Source organism: Macaca thibetana, chromosome 4, assembly GCF_024542745.1.
Source record: "Macaca thibetana thibetana isolate TM-01 chromosome 4, ASM2454274v1, whole genome shotgun sequence".
In the NCBI taxonomy this organism is placed as follows: domain Eukaryota; kingdom Metazoa; phylum Chordata; class Mammalia; order Primates; family Cercopithecidae; genus Macaca; species Macaca thibetana.
Window position 1 is genome coordinate 35,943,731 of NC_065581.1, and position 19,512 is coordinate 35,963,242.

Below are 19,512 nucleotides of genomic sequence, written 5' to 3' on the forward strand. Positions count from 1 at the left end.
TACCTGGGCTGGAGTGCAGTAGCACTAGCACAGCTTACTGTAGCCTTGACCTCCCAGGCTCAAGTAATCATCCCACCCCAGTCTCCTGCATAGCTAGGACTACAGCCATGCACCATCACAACTTGCTAATTTAAAAATATTTCTTTCTTTTTTTTTGTAGAGACGAGGTCTTACTATGTTGCCCAGGTTAGTCTTGAACTCTTGACTTCAAGTGATCCTCCCACCTCAGCCTCCCAAAGTGCTGGGATTACAGGCATGAGCCACTGTGCCTGACCAAGAATTGCTTAAAAATATAAAATTTGGGCCGGGTGTGGTGGCTCACGCCTGTAATCCCAGCACTTTGGGAGGCCAAGGCGGGTGGATCATGAGGTTAAGAGATTGAGACTATCCTGGCTAACATGGTGAAACCCCGCCTCTACTAAAAATACAAAAATTAATTGGGCATGGTGGCGCGTGCCTGTAGTCCCAGCTACTTGGGAAGCTGAGGCAAGAGAATTGCTTGAACCCAGGAGGCCGAGGTTGCAGTAAGCCGAGATCGCGCCACTGCACACTCCAACTTGGCAACAGAGCAAGATTCTGTCTCAGAAAAAAAAAATCTGACACTAAAATTTACCCACTTAATTGTCAATAAACCAGCAGAGCCAATTCAATTCATACTTACTGAATGGTTCTTCTTTACCACAATGTCAATATAACTAAGAATAATAAAAATAAAGCCTGGTGTGGGTGTGGAAGCATTCTTTATCAACAGAGTTCAGATTTTGATAAATAAGCTGAGTTATGAAGCTGGGGGAAAAAAATCCCGAGTCAAAACACCACTAACAGAAAATCTTTATCTGTGCCTGTTTAGTATGAAACCACTTAAAAGGGTAGTTGATAGGAGCTATATGGTAGGCAGCTGACAAGACGGCCCCAAAGATCTCTGCTTCCTGATACAGTCATCCCTTGGTATCCAAGAGGGATTGGTTCCAGGATCCCCCTCGGAAATTCACGGATGCTCAAGTCCCTGATACAAAATGGCATAGTATTGCATATAACCTATGCACATCCACGCATAAGCTTTTTTGTTTGTTTGTTTTGTTTTGTTTTGTTTTGAGACGAAGTCTGGCTCTGTCGCTAGGCTGGAGTGCAGTGGCGCGATCTTGGCTCACTGCAACCTCTGCCTCCTGGGTTCAATCTCCTGCCTCAGCCTCCCGAGTAGCTGGGACTAGAGGCTCGCACCACCACGCCCGGCTAATTTTTGTATTCTTACTAGAGACAGGGTTTCACCATGTTGGCCAGGATGGTCTCGATCTCTTGACCTCGTGATCCACCCGCCTTTGCCTCCCAAAGTGCTGGGATTACAGGCGTGAGCCACTGCGTCTGGCCCCATAAACTTTAAATCATCTCTAGATTACTTAAATATCTAATTCAACGTAAGTGGTTGTTATACGATATTGGTTTTTAATTTTGTATTATTTTGTATTATTTTTATTGTGTTATTTATTTCATTTTTCTAATTTTTTCTATATGCAGTTGGTTGAATCCACGGGATGCAGAGCCCACAGATATAAGGGCCAACTGCATTCACATCTTTGTGGAAGCCTCTCCCCTTGAGGGTGAGCAGGATCTAATGACTCATTTATAGCAAATGGAATGTAGCAGAAGGCGGCTCACGCCTGTAATCCCAGCACTTTGGGAGGCCCAGGCGGATCACCTGAGCTTGGGTGTTCGAGACCAGACTGACCAACATGGAGAAACCCCATCTCTACTAAAAATACAAAATTAGCCGGGCGTGGTGGCACATGCCTGTAATCCCAGCTACTTAGGAGGCTGAGGCAGGATAATTGCTTGAACCCGGGAGGCGGAGGTTGCAGTGAGCGGAGATCGCGCCATTGCACCCCAGCCTGGGCAACAAGAGCAAAACTCCAACTCAAAAAAAAAAGAATGTAGCAGAAGCAATGGGATGTCACTTCTGAGATTAGGTAACAAAGACTGGCTTCTGTCATGGGCACCATCTCTCACACACACTCTTGTTCTCTCCCTTGGAGGAAAGCCAGCTGCCATGTTTAGAGCTGCCCTATAGAAAAGCCCATGTGGCAAGAAATTGAGGGAGCCTCTGGCCAAGAGTCAGCAGACTGACTACAACCCATGAGAGACTATAAGCCCGAGGTATACAGTTAAACCATGCCCATAGCTCTCATCCACAGAAACTATGACATCATGAATATTATTGTGCTGGGCACAATGGCTCATGCCTGTAATTCCAGCACTTCGGGAAACTGAGGCGGGAGGACTGCTTGAGCCTAGGAGTTCAAGATAACCCTGGGCAACACAGTGAGACCCCATCTCTAAAAAAAAAAAAAAAATCAGAAAATGAGGTAGGAGGATCACTTGAGCACAGGAGGTGGAGCCTGCAGTGAGCCATGACCACACCACCGCATACCTGCATAGGTAACAGAGCAAGACCCTGCCTCCAAAAAAATAAAACCACCCAAAATGGAAAAATGAAATATTATTTTAAGCTGCTAAATTTTGGGGTAATTTGTTATGCAGCAACAGATTAAGTACTACAGGCTGCTTCCTCCAAGTTTGTCAGAGATCTGAAATCCATCCTATTTATTCCAACAAGTGTTGCTTTGGTTTATTTGTTGGCTAAGTAACATTTGCTTCTTGACTTTCTTTGGTACCAATAATTACAACTTAGTACTCTTCTGTTTAAGTTGTTGAGACCTCTCAAGTTTAAATACTGATTGGACCATTAAATAAAAATGCTTCAAGTCTGATCTGAAGCCATTAGTGCTAAGTACCTAAGCCAGGATGAGCAACATGAAGAAAGAAGAAGAGTCTATACCTGCTTGGAGGTAAAACCTTCTCTTCCATGTAGTAATCACAATTCATCCCAATCTTGTTGCTCAGCTTGGAAACTTCATTAACGGTTTCTGTCAGACCTGTGACAGAAAGAACTGATGGTGGACAACAATGAGCCCATGCAAGTCTGAATTTCTATTTTAGTCAGAGATTCACTCAATCTAGTAGGCCCCAAATTTAGATTAATCAAACTGGTCTTACACAGACTCACCCAATTATTCTAGTGATTTATGTTTTCTGCACTGTACGCCCCACGCCAGCGCTAGAAACTTTCAGAATAGTAGTCTCACACTGGGGGAAGAGAGGACAAATAGCTAGTTCATAAAAAAAGGAGGAAGTGAAACAGATGAAAAACTTTCTCTTAAAAAGTGAAATCGTATTTATAGCAGCAAAGAAACAATAATTTGAAATTTGCAAAAATAAACATTTATCTAAGTATTAAGGTTCCACGTTCCTGTTCCTGCCTCTGATGCTACACATGATGAAAGCTAAACTCTCCCTACAGATAATACTCAGATGTTACTGAATAGTGCCAAAGTCATTTGGTCTTCTAAAGCGGTAGTTCTCAGATTTTAGGATTTCACAGACTAATAAAATTTCCGAAAATATTTTAAGCAACTGAAAACAACTTGCCAACTTTTTGTTTTGTCTAGTATGGACAGTGAAACAAGCAAATAAAAATCCCTCTACCACCACCAAAATCATAATTTCATCAAAGAAAAGATAGCTTAACCTCCAAAAAAAACCAGAAAGGAAATATTATCAAAATAAAAAGCAGTCCTTTAAATCGAATTAACTTTAGGAAAACTCATTACAATATCTTTATGATTTAATTTCACTAAATAGTGCTAAGAATTTTGTCACAGACCAGCATGGGCATTTGGCAACCACTGTTCTAAGTTTTTAGTGCAGAACTATAGTACAGCTGATAGCATTCACACATAATAGATATATATGGTGGTTACAATGATTACTTGGTCGGTAAAATGAAGCTGTATACAATACATCATATTTTATCACTCTCTTTTGATGAAGCATCATGATTTTTCACAGAAAATTATTTGGCTCCAACATGTAGAGGAGATGTAGATGAACAAAGATTGGCCACAAGTTGATCCTTGTTGAAGCTGGATGATGAATAAATGGGGGCTCATTATATTAGTGTGTAATACATAAATGTGTAATTTATGTGTTACTAATATATAAATGTGTAATTTTTCTATAGTAAAAAGATTTAAAAATGTAAAAAGGAAAAATAAGGTTACTGTAGAAAAGTTACATAGGAGAATGCCCCTGTTCTTAGATACATGATGAAATATTTAGAGGTAAAGTCATGACTTTCTATCTCACCCCAGTTAAAATGGCTTTTATCCAAAATGCAGGCAATAACAAATGCTGCTGAGGACATGGAGGAAAGGGAACCCCTGTACACTGTTGGTGGGAATGTAAATCAGTACAACCACTATGGAGAATAGTTTGGTTTAGTTCCTCAAAAACCTAAAAATAGAGCGACCATATGATCCAGCAATCCCACTGCTGAGTATATACCCCAAAGAAAGGAAATCAATCTATCAAAGAGATATCTGCACTCCCATGTTTATTCATGATAGCCAAGATTTGGAAGCAACTTGTGTCCATCAACAGACAAATGGTAGATATACACAATGGAGTGCTATTCAGCCAAAAATAAAAAATCAACACAAGATCCTGTTATCTGTAACAACGCAGATGGAATGGGAGGTCATTATGTTAAGCGAATTAAGCCAGGCACAGAAAGACAAACTTCACATGTTCTCACTTATTTGTGGGAGCTAAAAATTAAAACAGTTGAACTCATGTAGATAGAGAATAGAATGACAGAAAACCAGAGGCTGGGAAGGGTAGTTGGGTGGGGGGTTGGGGGGTTGCAGGGAAGCACGGTGGGTTAATGGGTACAAAAAATAGAATGAATAAGATCTAGTATTTGAGAGAACAGAATGACAATAGTCAACAATAATTTAGTTGCACATTTTAAAATACTTAAAAGAGTATAATTGGATTGTTTGTAACACAAAGGATAAATCCTTGAGATGATGTATACCACATTTACCCTTATGTGATTATTACACATTGTATGCCTGTATCAAAATATCCCATGTACCTGATAAATAGACATACCTACTATGTACCCACAAAAATTTTAAAATTAAAAGAAGTCAAGGCCAGGTGCTGTGGCTCTTGGCTATAATCCCAGCACTTTGGGAGGCTGAGGCAGGTGTATCACCTGAGGTCAGGAGTTCGAGACCAGCCTGGCTGACATGGTGAAACCTTGTCTCTACTAAAAATACAAAAATTAACTGGGCATACTGGCACATGCTTGTAATCCCAGCTACTCAGGAGGCTGAGGCAGGAGAATCACTTGAACCCAGAAGGGTTGCAGTGAGCCGAGATCGCATCACTGCCCTCCAGCCTGGGTGACAGAGACTCTGTCTCAAAAAACCAACAAAAAAGACCACCACCAACAACAAAAATTAAAAGAAGTCATGACGTTGTAATTTTACAAGGCAGGAGGGGGAAATACAGGGAGAGAGAAAAAGCAATATGGCAGAATATTAACAATGTGGGCATTCACTGTATTATTTTTTACTTTTCAGCAGACTTAGGATATTTAAAAATAAAAAGTTAAGGGGATTGTAGACCATTAGCAAAAATCCACTGAGTCCCTGCTTAGGTAAACATGAAGGTGAACTGGACCTTAAGTGGATGCTTGATTTAAGTGGACCCTTTATTTCTGCAGCCTCTCTGAAGTCTTTAGTTCCAGCCAAAATGGCAAAACACAATCAAATATGTAAATAGACTCACTGCTAATTCACGAATGCTAAATGAGAGCTAAGAGAAAATCTTCAGAAGGGGATGGAGCTGCAGCAGCTTATTGAGGGACGGCGGGAAATAGACACAGAAACACTTTCCAACTACAACAGATCAAAGTTCATAGCCTGCCTTGATAAGACTGTTCTGTTGCTCAAAAGTTACATAGCACTAAGCAATTCCAAAACAGCACTAAAATTCAGGAATGAAGAGAGCTCAAAGAGAAATCAGAGATAAAATTTAACCGAAATAGATTTTAAAAATCCACATCCCAAGGACAAAGACATTTTCAAGTAATATAACAACCAAGTCAACCTAATATACCAAATTTCAAATTTTTTAAAAAAGGAATTTTTCATTTTACTGAGAGTTGTTTTATATATGGACTTATTTAAATAGACACCTAAAAAACTTAAATTGTATGTACAAAAAAAATGGACTTTTCATCCTACATCAGGTTCTATGGCTGTTGAAAATGGCCCCAGTAAGCCTTTTGGTGCCATTCTGTTAACCAGCAGCGACCCCATGTGGCCACAAGAGAAACTAATTCAGCCTCAAAGCCTCAATCTAATTTTTCGCATTTCAATAGTCAAGAATTTTCTCTCGAGTTGTTGCACGCAGACAGCTCTTCAGTTTGATGACTAGTTACGTTCTCTGGAGATTAAGAGAAATACAGCATGAGTCCCAGTGAGACTGGACCCACTAAAAAGCGCGGAGAAGACCTTGTGCCCCAATAAGAACACGAAAGAACATCCACTACAGAACCGAGCTAGAGACTGGGCCCAGGACACTACTACTTCTTGAGTCAGCAAAGCGCTGAGAAAACCCAATTCCCGTCTGGGATCATTTGGGTTCTTTAAAATCAACCCCAGATCTATCTGCCAATTCCCCCTACATATTCAAAATACAATACAAAGGAGAGCTTTGAACCGACTCAGTCTCAAATCTTGTCAGATTCAAGTAATCACGCTTGGGTCACTTCTTTCTCTGAGACCAAAAACTCTTTGAAGACCTCTGCCCTCGGGCCTGTAAGTAAAGGCGGGTGGGGGAGAAACGGAGAAGGACAAACAAGAGAGGGACGGTGAAGAGAGAAAACTTGGGGGATGGGGGGGTCTGCGGACCCCCCACACTAAGCACCCCCCTAGAAGGCCACAGGGACCGCCGAGCTGGACCTACAGGGAGGGGGGTCCTCGGGGCCGCTCTTGTCTTCATGGGGGGGTCCTGAGGTTTCGGGCTTACAGGACCTGCCCTCTGAGTCGCCAAGGTCCTTCGGGGGCACACTCTCCTCGACGTCTGGCATTTTGCTGATGGTATCTGGGTGAGGGAGAAAGGCGTGTTGTTGGCGCTGGGGAAGGGGCCTCCCCAACTGCCAAGGGGGTCCCTGGGGGCGGCGGGAAGAGGGTAGCGGCCTGAGGGTCTTGGGGGTGCTGAGCGGCAGACAGGGGAAAAGGAGCGTGGAGGAAGTGAGACAGAAGTGGAGCCCTGGGCGGCAACGAGGAAACTAAGGCCACCGAAGCCTGGCAGGGCGGGCCGCGTGGGAAGGCCTCTTCCTCCGCGGCGAAGTGCCCCCCTCACCCGAAACGCCGGCCCAGGCCAGCCTCCGGCTCCCAGGCCGTCACCTCCTGCTCACCTCCTCCTCCCCCGCCGCGGGAAGCCCACTGGCGTCCGCTCCGGGGGCCTCGCGGCCTAGCGGCCTGGACCGTACCACCGCGGCGGAGCGGCGGGTTGGGGCGGCGCGCGGCGCGAGAGGCCGGGGTTTGAGAACAAACCTCCGCGGTCGCCGGGGCAACGGGGCCGGGCACGTGCGGCCCGCCAGGGCCGGAAGCGGCAGGCTGGTGCGTCCTTCCTGAGCTGGAAGCCAACCAGGCCTCGAGCTGGTCGCTGGGGCCGGTTCCTGCCGGTCAGCTTCCGCCCCTCGAGAAAGATGGCCTGGAACTGCTGAGACGAGGCGAGAGCATGCGTGGGGCTTTTCTTCAGGCTGTTCAGACAGCCGAGAAGCGGAGCCACACCCAGGAGGGTTGTTTTCACAGCGTGTCCTCCGCCACCGCCACAGGGGCGCAGGGGCCGCGCTCTTTCCTCCCATGTAGGAGAAGCGGAGGAGCCGCCAGCGCTGGAGCCAGGCTCTGCTCACTGGGGTCTCCGCCCGTGGCCGCCCTCCGCCTGCTGGGCTCCAGCCCTTGCCTTTCTTGACTCTGAATCTACTCTGTCGCCCTTGCAGTGATGTGAAGAACTGGAGTGCCCCTGCCTGAGAAAATGGAAAGGAAGCGTATCCACTTCACCTGCTCCCGTCCCTCTTTATTACGCTTGACTTCTTACCATAAAAGTGTACAGTAACAAAACAAAACAAAAAAGATGAAAGTATTACGGTAAGAATCCAGGTGCGGTAGCTGACACCTGAGTCGAGTGGATCGCCTGTGAGGAGTTCGAGTCCAGCCTGGCCAACATGGTGAAACCCCGACTCTACTGAAAATACAAAAATTAGCCGGCCGTGGTGGCGGGCGCCAGTATTCTCAGCTATTTGGGAGGCTGAGGCAGGGAATTGCTTGAACCCGGGAGGCAGAGGTTGCAGTGAGTGAGATCACGCCACTGCACTCCAGCCTGGGCAACAGAGCGAGACTCTGTCTCCGAAAAAGAAAAAAAAAAGAAAGAAACTCTGCCTTGAATGAGTTATCCTTAACTTTGCCTTGGCCGGGCGCAGTGGCTCACACTTGTAATCCTAGCACTTTGGGAGGCTGAGACAGGTGAATCACCTGAGGTCAAGGAGTTCGAGACCAGCCTGGCCAACATGGTGAAACCCCGGGTCTACTAAAAACGACAAAAAATTAGCTGGGTATGGTTGCAGACGCCTGTAATCCCAGCGATGCGGGAGGCCGAAGCAGGAGAATCGCTTGAATCTGGGAGGCAGTGGTTGCAGTGAGCCGAAATTGCACCACTGTGCTCCAGCCTGGGCAACAGAGCGAGACTCCATCTCAAAAAAACAAAACAAGGCCAGGCGCGGTGGCTCACGCCTGTAATCCCAGGGCATTGGGAGGCCAAAGCGGGTGGATCACCTGAGGTCAGCAGTTCGAGACCAGCCTGACCAACATGGAGCAACCCCGTCTCTACTAAAAATACAAAATTAGCTGGGCGTGGTGGCTCATGCCTGTAATCCCAGCTACTCAGGAGACTGGGGCAGGAGAATCTCTTGAACCCGGGAGGCAGAGGTTGTGATGAGCCGAAATCATGCCATTGCACTCCAGACTGGGCAACAAGAGTGAAACTCCATCTCAAAAACAAAAAAAGACAACCTTTGCCTTGTTAGTGTGGGGTGTGGATGTGTGGATGTTTCTTGCACAACTCTTGGGTTTGGAGGAGTAAATTATAAAGACGCCCAAGAGCATTTGTGCTTTAAAAAAGTCCATTCCACCTTGAGGCCCAGGCAGATACTAGGGGAGTGGCCTAGCCAAGTTACTGTTTATCCAGAGCATCTCAAACTCATCCCTACCAAACCCACCCTTTCCTCCTTGCTCTCTCCTGCTGTTTCCCTCAGGGATGCCAACTGTGAAGCAGGCCAGCCTTCACCCTAAACTCACCAGAAGTGGGAGGAAGTTGCATAGTGACTTCAGCAAAGAGTTCAATGAAATATGATGCTTCCTTATTACATAGGGAGATATTTAGGCTGGGTTACTGATTTCTCTTTAAAAATGCAAATTGGGAATTCCATCTGGCATTTTTATTTCTGGGAGAAAGTTTCCAGAATAATACCAGTTCGTTTCCCCCACAAAAATTGCATTGCTATAAAACTGCCTACTGATGTCTGAAATTCCTCTAACAATTCTTTCATATATGTTAAATTGTCTATTTAAGTATTCTCTTAATATCCAAATTGTCTGGGAGGGTCAGTGGGAAGAAATAGCAGTCCAGGAGCACATGGTAGTGGGTGTGGGGGAGGGGACTGAAGCCAGAAGAGGAGGGAGAGGAGGTAGCAGAGAAAGACAAAATTAGTTTTCCCAGGGTCAGCCCAGGTACAGCATTTCATGATCTTTATCGTTAACAGTCATCAGAACCAACCAAGCAAAAGTTAGAGGTTGAGGGGAGTAGAAAGATGAAGTAAGAGATATGCACTTCTTCCCTTTGGGGTCTTAGTTAATAACTGATTTCTGTGTAATGATTTACAGAATGCTTTTACATCGCAGATCTATATGCTCTGCACACGATACCATTCAGTAGGCAAGGCAGGTGTCATATTGTACTGTTTGAAAGGTGAACAAGTTGGGGATCAAAGAGATTTCAGAGAGTAACCAAAAGTCACACAGTAAGCAAGGTCTTGCCTCTTGATTAGATACTTTCTCTTAATTCACACCACCTCCTTGACTCTGGTATCTATATGTACACAATAAAATATAACATATAATGGCATGGGAAGTACCAGGGCTGGGGCTTGTAAGTACTTCAGTAAGTACCTCAGTGCTACCTGAGGACTGAGAAAGGGTGAAAGATCTTGCTGGTGTTTGGGTCAGTTCAAGCCTAGCCTTTAGCCAGGGTCCTCAGTAAGATTCTGTAACTTGGCCGGGCTCGGTGGCTCACGCCTGTAATCCTAGCACTTTAGGAGGCTGAGGTGGGCAGATCACCTGAGGTCAGGAGCTCAAGACCAGCCTGGCCAACATGGTGAAACTCCATCTCTATTAAAAGACAAGAATTAGCTGGGCATGGTGGTGGGCACCTGTAATCCAAGCTACTCAGGAGACTGAGACAGAAGAATCGCTTAAACCCAGGAGGTGGATGTTTCAGTGAGCTGAGATCGTGCCACTGCACTCCAGCCTGGGCAGCTGAACGAGATTCCATCTAAAAAAAAACGAAACAAAACAAAAAAACGCTCCTGGAAGGGAAGGCAGGTGGGGATCACTTGAGGCCAAGAGTTTGAGGCCAGGAGTTTGAGACTAGCTTCAACAACACAGCAAGACCCTGTAAAAAAAATAAAATAAAAATTAAAAACTAAAAATAAATTTAAAAAAAGATTCTCTAACTCATTTGGTCTTTGGCTTATGTTAGGCCTGGCTCTCTCTCAACCTCAGGACCCTCTTTAAACTCTTCTAATGGGTGAAACTGAAGTTTCTACGTATGTCCATTATTTAGCAGGAATGCCCATCCTGGATAACTTCACACCTTTGCCCTATTAAAGTGCACATACCTCAAATGACCCATAATGCAAGTATTTCCAAGCAACCCAGGAACAGAAGAAAAGCCCTGTTTCCTCTTACACTGAAGTATGACCAAAGCTGTCCAGCCCAGGGTTCCCTTTTCCTACCAAGATGTTGTATGACTTTCTCTTCTATTCATAATATATCCATTTGTTTTAATACTAAAGTCTATTTCCCTCAATTTTTTTTTTTTTTGAGATAGGGGCTCACTTTGTCCCCCAGGCTGGAGTACAGTGGCACAATCTCAGCTCACTGCAGCCTCGACCTCCTGGGTTCAAGCAGTCCTCCTGCCTCAGTCCTCCAAGTAGCCGGGACTACAGGTGTGTGCCACTACACCCACTTAATTTTTGCATTTTTTGTTGAGACGGGGTTTCATCATGTTGCCTAGGCTGGTCTCAAACTCCTGAGCTCAAGCAATCTGCCCACCTGGGCCTCCCAAAGTGCTGGAATTACAGGCATGAGCCACTGTACCTGGCCCCTCCCTCAAATCTTTGAGTAGAATTCTTGTTCCAGAAGAAGGGCTTCCTGTACTTGTTGGTACATCTCTGTATATCCCTATGGGTGCCTACAACCCAGTTTGAGAAGCAGCTCATGGTAATTTCAGGCCTGCAACTAGAATTTTCCTGTTCCTTAACCATGTTCTCACATATGAGAGCTTTAACTCAAGCCCAGTAGTGTGATCTATTCTTATTATTAAATACTATTCTGTGTACACTATCCCTCAAAAGCACATTATGTAGGAAGTCAGTCCTATCCACAAAGACATTCTGAAAGAGGAGTGTATAAAGACGAAGATACAAGCGAAATACTTGGAGGTGGCTGTAAGAGGTACAGAATCACAGAATTTAAGAGGAATCCTGGATACAAATCTGCTAACTAAAACAAAACAAAAATGAAAAACCCCTCACTTTACAAAGAAATATTTTAGGCTCAGTGAGGTTAAATGACTTGGCTAAGGTCACCACCAGTTTATGGAAAATTCAGGACTAGAACCCATATCACCATCTGTTTACTCTGTAATGTATAGAGGTATGCAAGAGTAAAAGCTAATACTGTAAATAAATATTTACATTTCCTAAAGAAAAATGTAAATGATAGGGCATGGAATGGAGAAAGTAAGGGATGAAGTTAAATAAAGGCCAAGATGCAAGTACAGTCGAGTATACTGGAAGATAAACAGTCAACTAAAGTGGTAGGGACACATAAATACAGGGTGGGACATTTAAATGGAACCATTTGGAGTCATGTAAACTGGGACTGACTTCATTATAGCCTCCCTTATGGTACAGAACCGCACGTCCAAACTATTTGCTTTAGTCTTTTGACAAATGTGTTTTCTCCACAGAACCCAAGAGTAGGAGAAGGGTTGAGAGGATCTGGGGGCAGTCTGGAGGTGGTCCTTTGAAGCTGAATGTGAAGTGTGATGGATGGGGAAACCATTACAAATCTTTAAGGGAGGAGGCTCAAAGCGGAAGACAAAGAAGATTCTGGGAGCAATGTTTACTGCCTCCTTTTCTAGCCACAGCTCACTCCGTTATCAACACCTCACAGGCTCTGCTGTTCCGACCTCAGGGTCTTTGCATATGCTGTTCCTTCTACCTAGCATGCTTCTCCCTGCTCTAAAAGCCCCTTTTGCCTCCCTGACTCTCATCCTTCAGAACTAGCTTACAAGGCCTTACTTCCTCAGAGGACCTTCCATGGCCCTCCATTAGCTTCTCTCAACACCCTGCATGTTTTCTCCATAGCACTCATCACATTTTGTAATCACGTGTTTGTTGGCATACTTAACATTTATTGAGATGTGACTCTCCCATGAGACTAAGCTTTCTGGGAGCAGGGACTGTGTGCATTTTATTAACTGCTGTGCCTGGGACATAGTAGCGTCCAATCAATAATTATGGAATGAATGAACAGGGGAGACTGCATTGTAAGGGGAGTGACAGAATGGGCCACTGCTCCCCTCACACACCCAAGAGATCAAGCAAAGTGTCTCTCTCTGGATGCAGTCTTGGTTACCAGAGTCCGTCTTTCTCTTTTTGTCTCATAAACATATAGACATGTTTTCTCTCTTTCTGTGTCTCCTCTGTCCTTAGCTTCCTGAGAGAGCCTTTTAAACCAGCAAAGACAATGTCTGAGAGAAAAAGACTTTTGAGGCCCCGTGACACTGGAGTGCCTCCCACCCCCAATCAGAAGGTGGCAGCAGGGGGCAGTGGCACCATGGGAGTAACTTAGAGCCTGGCTCCTAGATGAAAGAGTTTCTCTCTCTCTCTGCAGAGCAATCCAGGGTCAGCAGCAGCCGAAAGCCACAAAAACTGACTTTAAAAGTCCTCCTAAGAGCTGCATCTTTTGAGTCCCCAAAACAATCACGCCTTGTGCCCCAGGACACGGCGCGAGTTACACACTTAAAGCAGTTTCCACAGAACCGCATTCAGTTGGTTTTAAACTCTGGGGAAAGCTGGCAGCCTCTTTGTGGGTTTTTTAAAAAACTAGTTAGAGGGACAATTAAACCTTTATGGGCCCCAGAATGTACCTATGCAGACATAAATAAGGATCATTCTTCATCACTGGAGAATCCACTTTCTGGCAACAGATATATTTTTCTGCCATTGCAGGACAGAGTTGAGCTCACGTCTCAGAACCTTTATGATTAAATGGGCAGGTGATGGGGGTTAGCATGAGCAGCGTTAGAACTTTGACCCTAAATTTGGCACAGGCCCTTTCTCAAAATGGATATATCACAGGCCTTGTGCTTAGCTGTTCTTAAATAAATCACATAAACTCCCAAAGCCTTTCCAGAAAGCCGCCAGGATTTTAGGCCAAGAAAACTCATCTTGCTCTCTCTTTGTGTTACTTCGGGCCAAAATGCTCCATTTGTCAAAGAATCCTGACTCTTTTATTCCCACTCTTACAACACAATACAATGTATTCATATATTTACAGTGCAGTGCCCTTCAATGGTCCAGATGATTTTTTTAATCCAATAATATCATTAAATGCACCAGGGGGCTCTCTTCTGAAAGAACTTTTGAGTAAACTCTTTTGTTAAGGGATGCAATCTTTCATAAAGCAAATCATCAGTCTCCAATTTGTTTTCCAAATCTGAGATTTTCTTAAACCAGGGTCCACTTTAGATGATGGCTTGTGCATTTTCTTTTATTTTTCTGACTTTGGTTAAGACAAGCTTTTCCTGACTAGACATTGTTGGGTAGGGATGAAGGAACCTCAAACACTTGAGAAGTAAATCAGTTTCAGTCATTTGTGTCATCCATAATTCTTTAGAACCACCAGCTTAAAGCAAAGTATAATGATCTCCTGACAAAGAACCCAGCCCCACAGATTTGAGGGCCAGTCTATTTGAAGTCCATCTCAAAAGAAATGTGGGGGAGGGTGTTTGGGACATTATGGTAGTTTTTTTGTTTTGTTTTGTTTTGTTTGTGGCCAAGTACATAGCATAATATTTATCATTTTAACCATTTGTAAGTGTGTACAATTCAGTGGCATTAAATAAATTAAATTCACAATGGTATGTAATCATCACCACTATCTATACCCAAAACTTTTTCATCATCCCCAACAAAAACTCTGTAACCATTAAACAATAATTCCCCGTCCCTTGCTCCCTTCAGACCCTGGTAACCTCTATTTTACTTTCTGTCTCCATAAAGAGAGAACAGTTTTATACTCCAGTTTTTCTCTGGGACTTTTTTTCTTCCCACAACAGTGTGGCAGGGGAATGGGGAAAGTCGTGGCCATCCTTTTTCACCTTGTAGGCCCTTCCCAGTGCCTCCTCTCCACTCCCCTTTCCTTCACCGACAGCGTCTCTAAGATGAAGCTGGAGCTCATTTGAAAGGTTTAAACTTGCAGAGGGGCTGCAGTCCCCAGCGGGAACAAAAGGAGGTCACTGGGTCTGAGTCTCTGTTACAAGCTCAGGAATGGCAGGAATTTTCTGACTTCAATAGTCTGAGGAAGTGGAACACGATGAGCTAGATGGTTGTTTTGGTGTCTGAAGCCTATGTGGCCCCCCCGTTTAGCACCAATCAGTTGCAGAGTTACTCACCTGAGATCTGTCAGGGCTAAGAGAGATGGGATTGCAGTAAGAGGCATAGAGAGCTCCCTTGGGCACCCTCAAATTCCAGGCTGTGGAATTTCTCATTGAAAAACACTGGCTAAGCTACTCACAACCTCTGCAGAATTTACATCTCTTGTACCCATTTGTGGCCGACAGAGGCAGACTCAGAATGACTCATATCCTTCAGTTTGGGTTTCACTTTGCTCATAATGCTTGGAAACTCTCAAAGGAGCTAACCTCCCCCACCTCCCCCACCCTCACACAACTCAGGATAAACAAGAGATTCAGTTTATGAAAAATCTGATTTTTGGTTGTTTCAAGAAATACTTGGGCACCCCCAGTCATCCCTCCCCGACTTCTAGGACTGTGAGCCTGCTGAGGGGGCCCTTAGAACAACCATGGCATGGTGATTCAATGGCTCAGAGAAACTGCAAACCATGGGGTGGTGGAAGGATAGTCACCTCGAAGGCAGGAGGCATGGATTTCTTCTGCTGCCCACTTGCTAGTGACCCTGGGCAAGTCATGTCACAGCTCTGGCCTCATTTCCCTTATGTTGAGTGGAAGTGCCCTGCAACTCTGAGAATTTGGGGGTGAGGGGGTGGGGGAGCAAGGCTTTCTAATGTCTGGAATTCTTAAAACAGGGAACAAAGCCTTTTGTTTCCCATAGGTGCTGACCTTAATGGAAAGAATGGTTGTAAGAAGGAGGAGGAGATTTGGGGAAAGAGGAGAGTGGATGGGTGTTTTTAGGTGTATTTTAGGATAGATTGAGAATTAAGTTATGGCTGTGTCTTTCTGAGGAATTGTTCAGCAGGCATCTGGAAATAAACACCTGGAGTTAAGAAGAGGGACTGGGACTGACAACAGGAAGAGTCAGGAGTCATGGTTGATAAATGAAATGGTAATAATACAAGACACGCCTATCAAGTGCTTACCATGTGCCAGGACCTTGGGGAGCCCTTCACATAGACGTGTTCCTACCATACACACAACAACCCTATGACAAATATGCTATTTTTACACCATTTTACAGATGAGGAGAACTTAAATATCCCCCCAAGGCCATAGAACGAGTAAATGGTAAGCCAGGGGCTTGAACCCAGGGAGTCTGACTTTTCTATCACCTTCTGAAGCTACAGTGGTGGAGAAGCATGGGAGAAAAGAAATACTAGTGGACAGAATCTTGACAAATACCTGTAACAAAGTACTTCTATACTTGATCAACTGCAACCTAAAATCAGATTCTGAGAAGATGAAGGTGTGGGTCAGAAACAGAGAACTATCCACTTCTATCTAGCGATTCTGGCAATTGGGATGGCTCTGCACAAGTTAAATAGTAATGACACCCAAAATATATCGAGCACTCATTATGTGCTAGGCACTGTACTAAAAAGACTTCACGTATAGTATCTCATTTAGTCGTCTTACAAATCCTGCATAAAAGCTATTATAGTGCCCATTTAACAGGAGAGGAAACTGAAGCTTTCAAGAACTTAAGGGACTTAGCCAGCTGGGAACTCAAAGCCAAGCTGTGTGCTTCCAAAGACAGCTCAAGATTTGCCTCCCGAAAGCAGTCTTTCCTGGCCTCTCACAGCAGACATGGAGTGAAACCTCTTGACATTCCTGATTTGTTTCGGGTTAAGATACTCCCTGGTTTGCAGTTAAAGCCAATATTTGAAGTCAGTACTTCTGGAAGTTGCTAAAGGGTTATCAGCTGTCTTGAACTACTGTTTAAGTTAATTACGTGCACCTTCGAGTTAATTTAAGCCAACTAGAATAAGCAGTATCTAATTTTTGGTCCCCCGAGGCACGCCCAGCTGATTCCCACCACACCCAGTTCCATGGAGAAGCTTGATTGGTCCACAGGTCCCGCCTCCCTTACAGTGATTGGGTCAAATAAAAGCACGTGACACAAGTCAGGTCAACGAGGCATAAGGAGAGGTCAGCTAGCGGCTTCCGGTAGCGTCCCTCTTCCTTGTACTTCGTCAGGCGTTTGTGAGAGTACTTCCTGCTCTGGACTTTGTCCTGCTGCGGTGGGAAGCCGCCTGACTACCGGCTTCACTAAGCGGAGAGAGGCAGGGAGCCCACTGAAGCCCATCCTGCCCGAGATTCCCCAGCATCCAACCAGTACATTCTTGTTGAAGATAGCTTGTTTTGGGATGCTTGCCGCTCCCCACCCGCGCTGGAATGTGAGCACCATGAGGGCACGCACCCTGTCCGTCTCCACTGCTGCATCCCCAGTCCTTATACATAGCTGGGCACCGAGAGATACCTTATAATATAGCTGAATGATGAATGAGTGAAGTCATGAATGAACCTAATATAAGCTCAGCGGGGCAGGGTGGGTAGTTGGCTGAAAAACACTTTGAAAATAATCTAATCTACATCTCTCTTTTCTACTCTACAGTAAGAAAAGAAACAGGAGCTCAGTGTTAGAACACAGTTATCCTAACTAGGGCACTCTCTAGTGCCATAATGAGGATCTTTGGTCACTGTAACGCAAGCATCCCAGAAGGGCTCTGATGCCACGCCCGGTTCAAGTTGGAGAACAGGACACCCAGGAGGATCCAACTAAATAAAACTTCAGCGTCAGTTGATGATAGAAATAGAGGGTTGGTAAGAAAGAAGAAAGATACAAGATTTTGTATTTAGAATTTTTTTTTTTTTTTTTTTTTTGAGACGGCGTCTTGCTCTGTCGCCCAGGCTGGAGTGCAGTGTTGCGATCTCAGTTCACTGCAAGCTCCACCTCCCAGGTTCACGCCATTCTCCTTCCTCAGCCTCCCAAGTAGCTGGGACCACAGGCACCCGCCACCATGCCCTGCTAATTTTTCGTATTTTTAGTAGAGACGGGTTTTCACCGTGTTAGCCAGGATGGTCTCCATCCCCTGACCTTGTGATCCACCCACCTCGGCCTCCCAAAGTGCTGGGATTACAAGCGTGAGCCACCGCGCCCAGCCTTTTTTTTTTCTTTTTAAAGAACATACAATTTTTGTACTAGTTGATTAATGTTTAATGCTGGCTGTTTTGATGAATAAAGTTTAGGAAATATATGATTATGATTGCAGGGGCTTTTAGCATATAGAGCTGCATCTGCATCCCACTTTGGACGTAGGGGTGAGACTATGCAAAGCCTTGTTTGCTGGGAATGCACCTCTCTAAACGTTCAAAATTGCAGAATGAAAGTTATGAAGCACTGGCAGACTTCACAACTCCCTTACATTCCATTCCATAGTTTGTCTATGCTTTTTACCAAATATTTCGTTTCTTTTTCTGAATTTCAGATATCCACATTCCACAGAGAATTTTTTTTTTTTTTTTTTTTTTTTTTTTTTTTTTTTTTTTTTTTGACGGAGTCTTGCTCTGTCACCCAGGCTGGAGTGCAGTGGCCGGATCTCAGCTCACTGCAAGCTCCGCCTCCCGGGTTTACGCCATTCTCCTGCCTCAGCCTCCCGAGTAGCTGGGACTATAGGCGCCCGCCACCTCGCCCGGCTAGTTTTTTTGTATTTTTTTAGTAGAGACGGGGTTTCACCGTGTTAGCCGGGATCGTCTCTCGATCTCCTGGCCTCGTGATCCGCCCGCCTCGGCCTCCCAAAGTGGAGAATTTTTTTTAAATCAACTTTATTGAAGTATAATTTTCATAAATGTGCCAACTTTAAGTGTACCTTTTGATGAGTTTTACAAATACATATATTCGTGAAAACACCACCACAGTCAAACAGAATATTTCCATCATCCCCAAAGGTTTCCTTGTCCCCATTTGCAGTCAATATCTGTCTCCTTATCCCAGGGCCCAGGCAACCACTGATCCGCTTTACCTGTTCTAAAACTTCATATAAATAGAACTGTACAATATGTAGTTGTATTTGGCAGGTAGAGCTGCCAAAAAATACCACAGACTGGGTGGTGTAAGCAATGGAAATTTATTTTTTTACAGTTTTAAAGACTGGAAGTCCAAGATGAAGATGTCGGCAGGTTTGGTTTCTCCTGAGGCCTCTCTTTGGCTTGCAGATGGCTGTCTTCTGGCTGTATCCTCACATGGCCTTTTCTCAGGACACACACATCCTTGGTGTCTCTTCCTCTTTTTATAAGGACACTAGTCCTATTGGGTTAGAGCCCCAATTCAATAGGTCCCTATCGGATTTGACTTATTGGCCCTTTGACTTCATTTAACTTTAATTACCTCTTTAAAGGCCCCATCTCCAAATACAGTCACGTTGTAGGAAAGGATTTCAACTTATGAATTTTGCAAGGGACACAATCAGTTCATAACAGTAGTCTTTTGTGTCTGACTTCTATGACTCAGCGTGTCTATGTGATTTATCCATGCCATGGCATCTATCAGTAGCTTGTTCCTTTTAATTGCTGAGTAGAAGTCCATTGTATGAATATATCACAGTTTATTTATCCTTTTATCTGTTGATGGACTTTGGGCTGTTTCCAGTTTTTTACTATTATGAATAAAACTGTTAACATTCTAGTATATCTTTTTGTGGACATATATCTTAGTTTATCTTGGTTAAATATCCAGGAGTAGGATTACTGGATTATATTGTGTTTAATTTTATAAGA

The 19,512-nt window shown here is 44.4% G+C and overlaps 2 protein-coding genes across 10 annotated transcripts in view; both read right to left on the reverse strand.

Moving 5' to 3' along the window:
• TAF11 (TATA-box binding protein associated factor 11) overlaps positions 1–19,512 on the reverse strand; it is a 322,409-nt gene that overhangs the window by 249,614 nt on the left and 53,283 nt on the right. The window lies entirely within an intron of this gene.
• Positions 1–19,512, reverse strand: part of TCP11 (t-complex 11) — a 141,996-nt gene that overhangs the window by 15,366 nt on the left and 107,118 nt on the right. Inside the window, exons 1-3 of one of the 9 annotated variants that reach the window (XM_050787650.1) lie at positions 7,328–7,525; positions 6,874–7,011; positions 2,834–2,945 (exon numbers count right to left, since the gene is read on the reverse strand). The exons of 1 other annotated variant lie outside the window; for it this stretch is intronic. In XM_050787650.1, the coding sequence (XP_050643607.1) occupies positions 2,834–2,945; positions 6,874–6,997 (236 nt within the window). In that variant the 5' untranslated portion in view covers positions 6,998–7,011; positions 7,328–7,525. Of the gene's footprint in view, positions 1–2,833; positions 2,946–3,061; positions 3,150–6,873; positions 7,012–7,272; positions 7,292–7,327; positions 7,776–19,512 lie in introns of those variants that run through there. 7 more of the 9 variants (XM_050787653.1, XM_050787658.1, XM_050787651.1 and 4 more) reach the window with 7 other exon arrangements.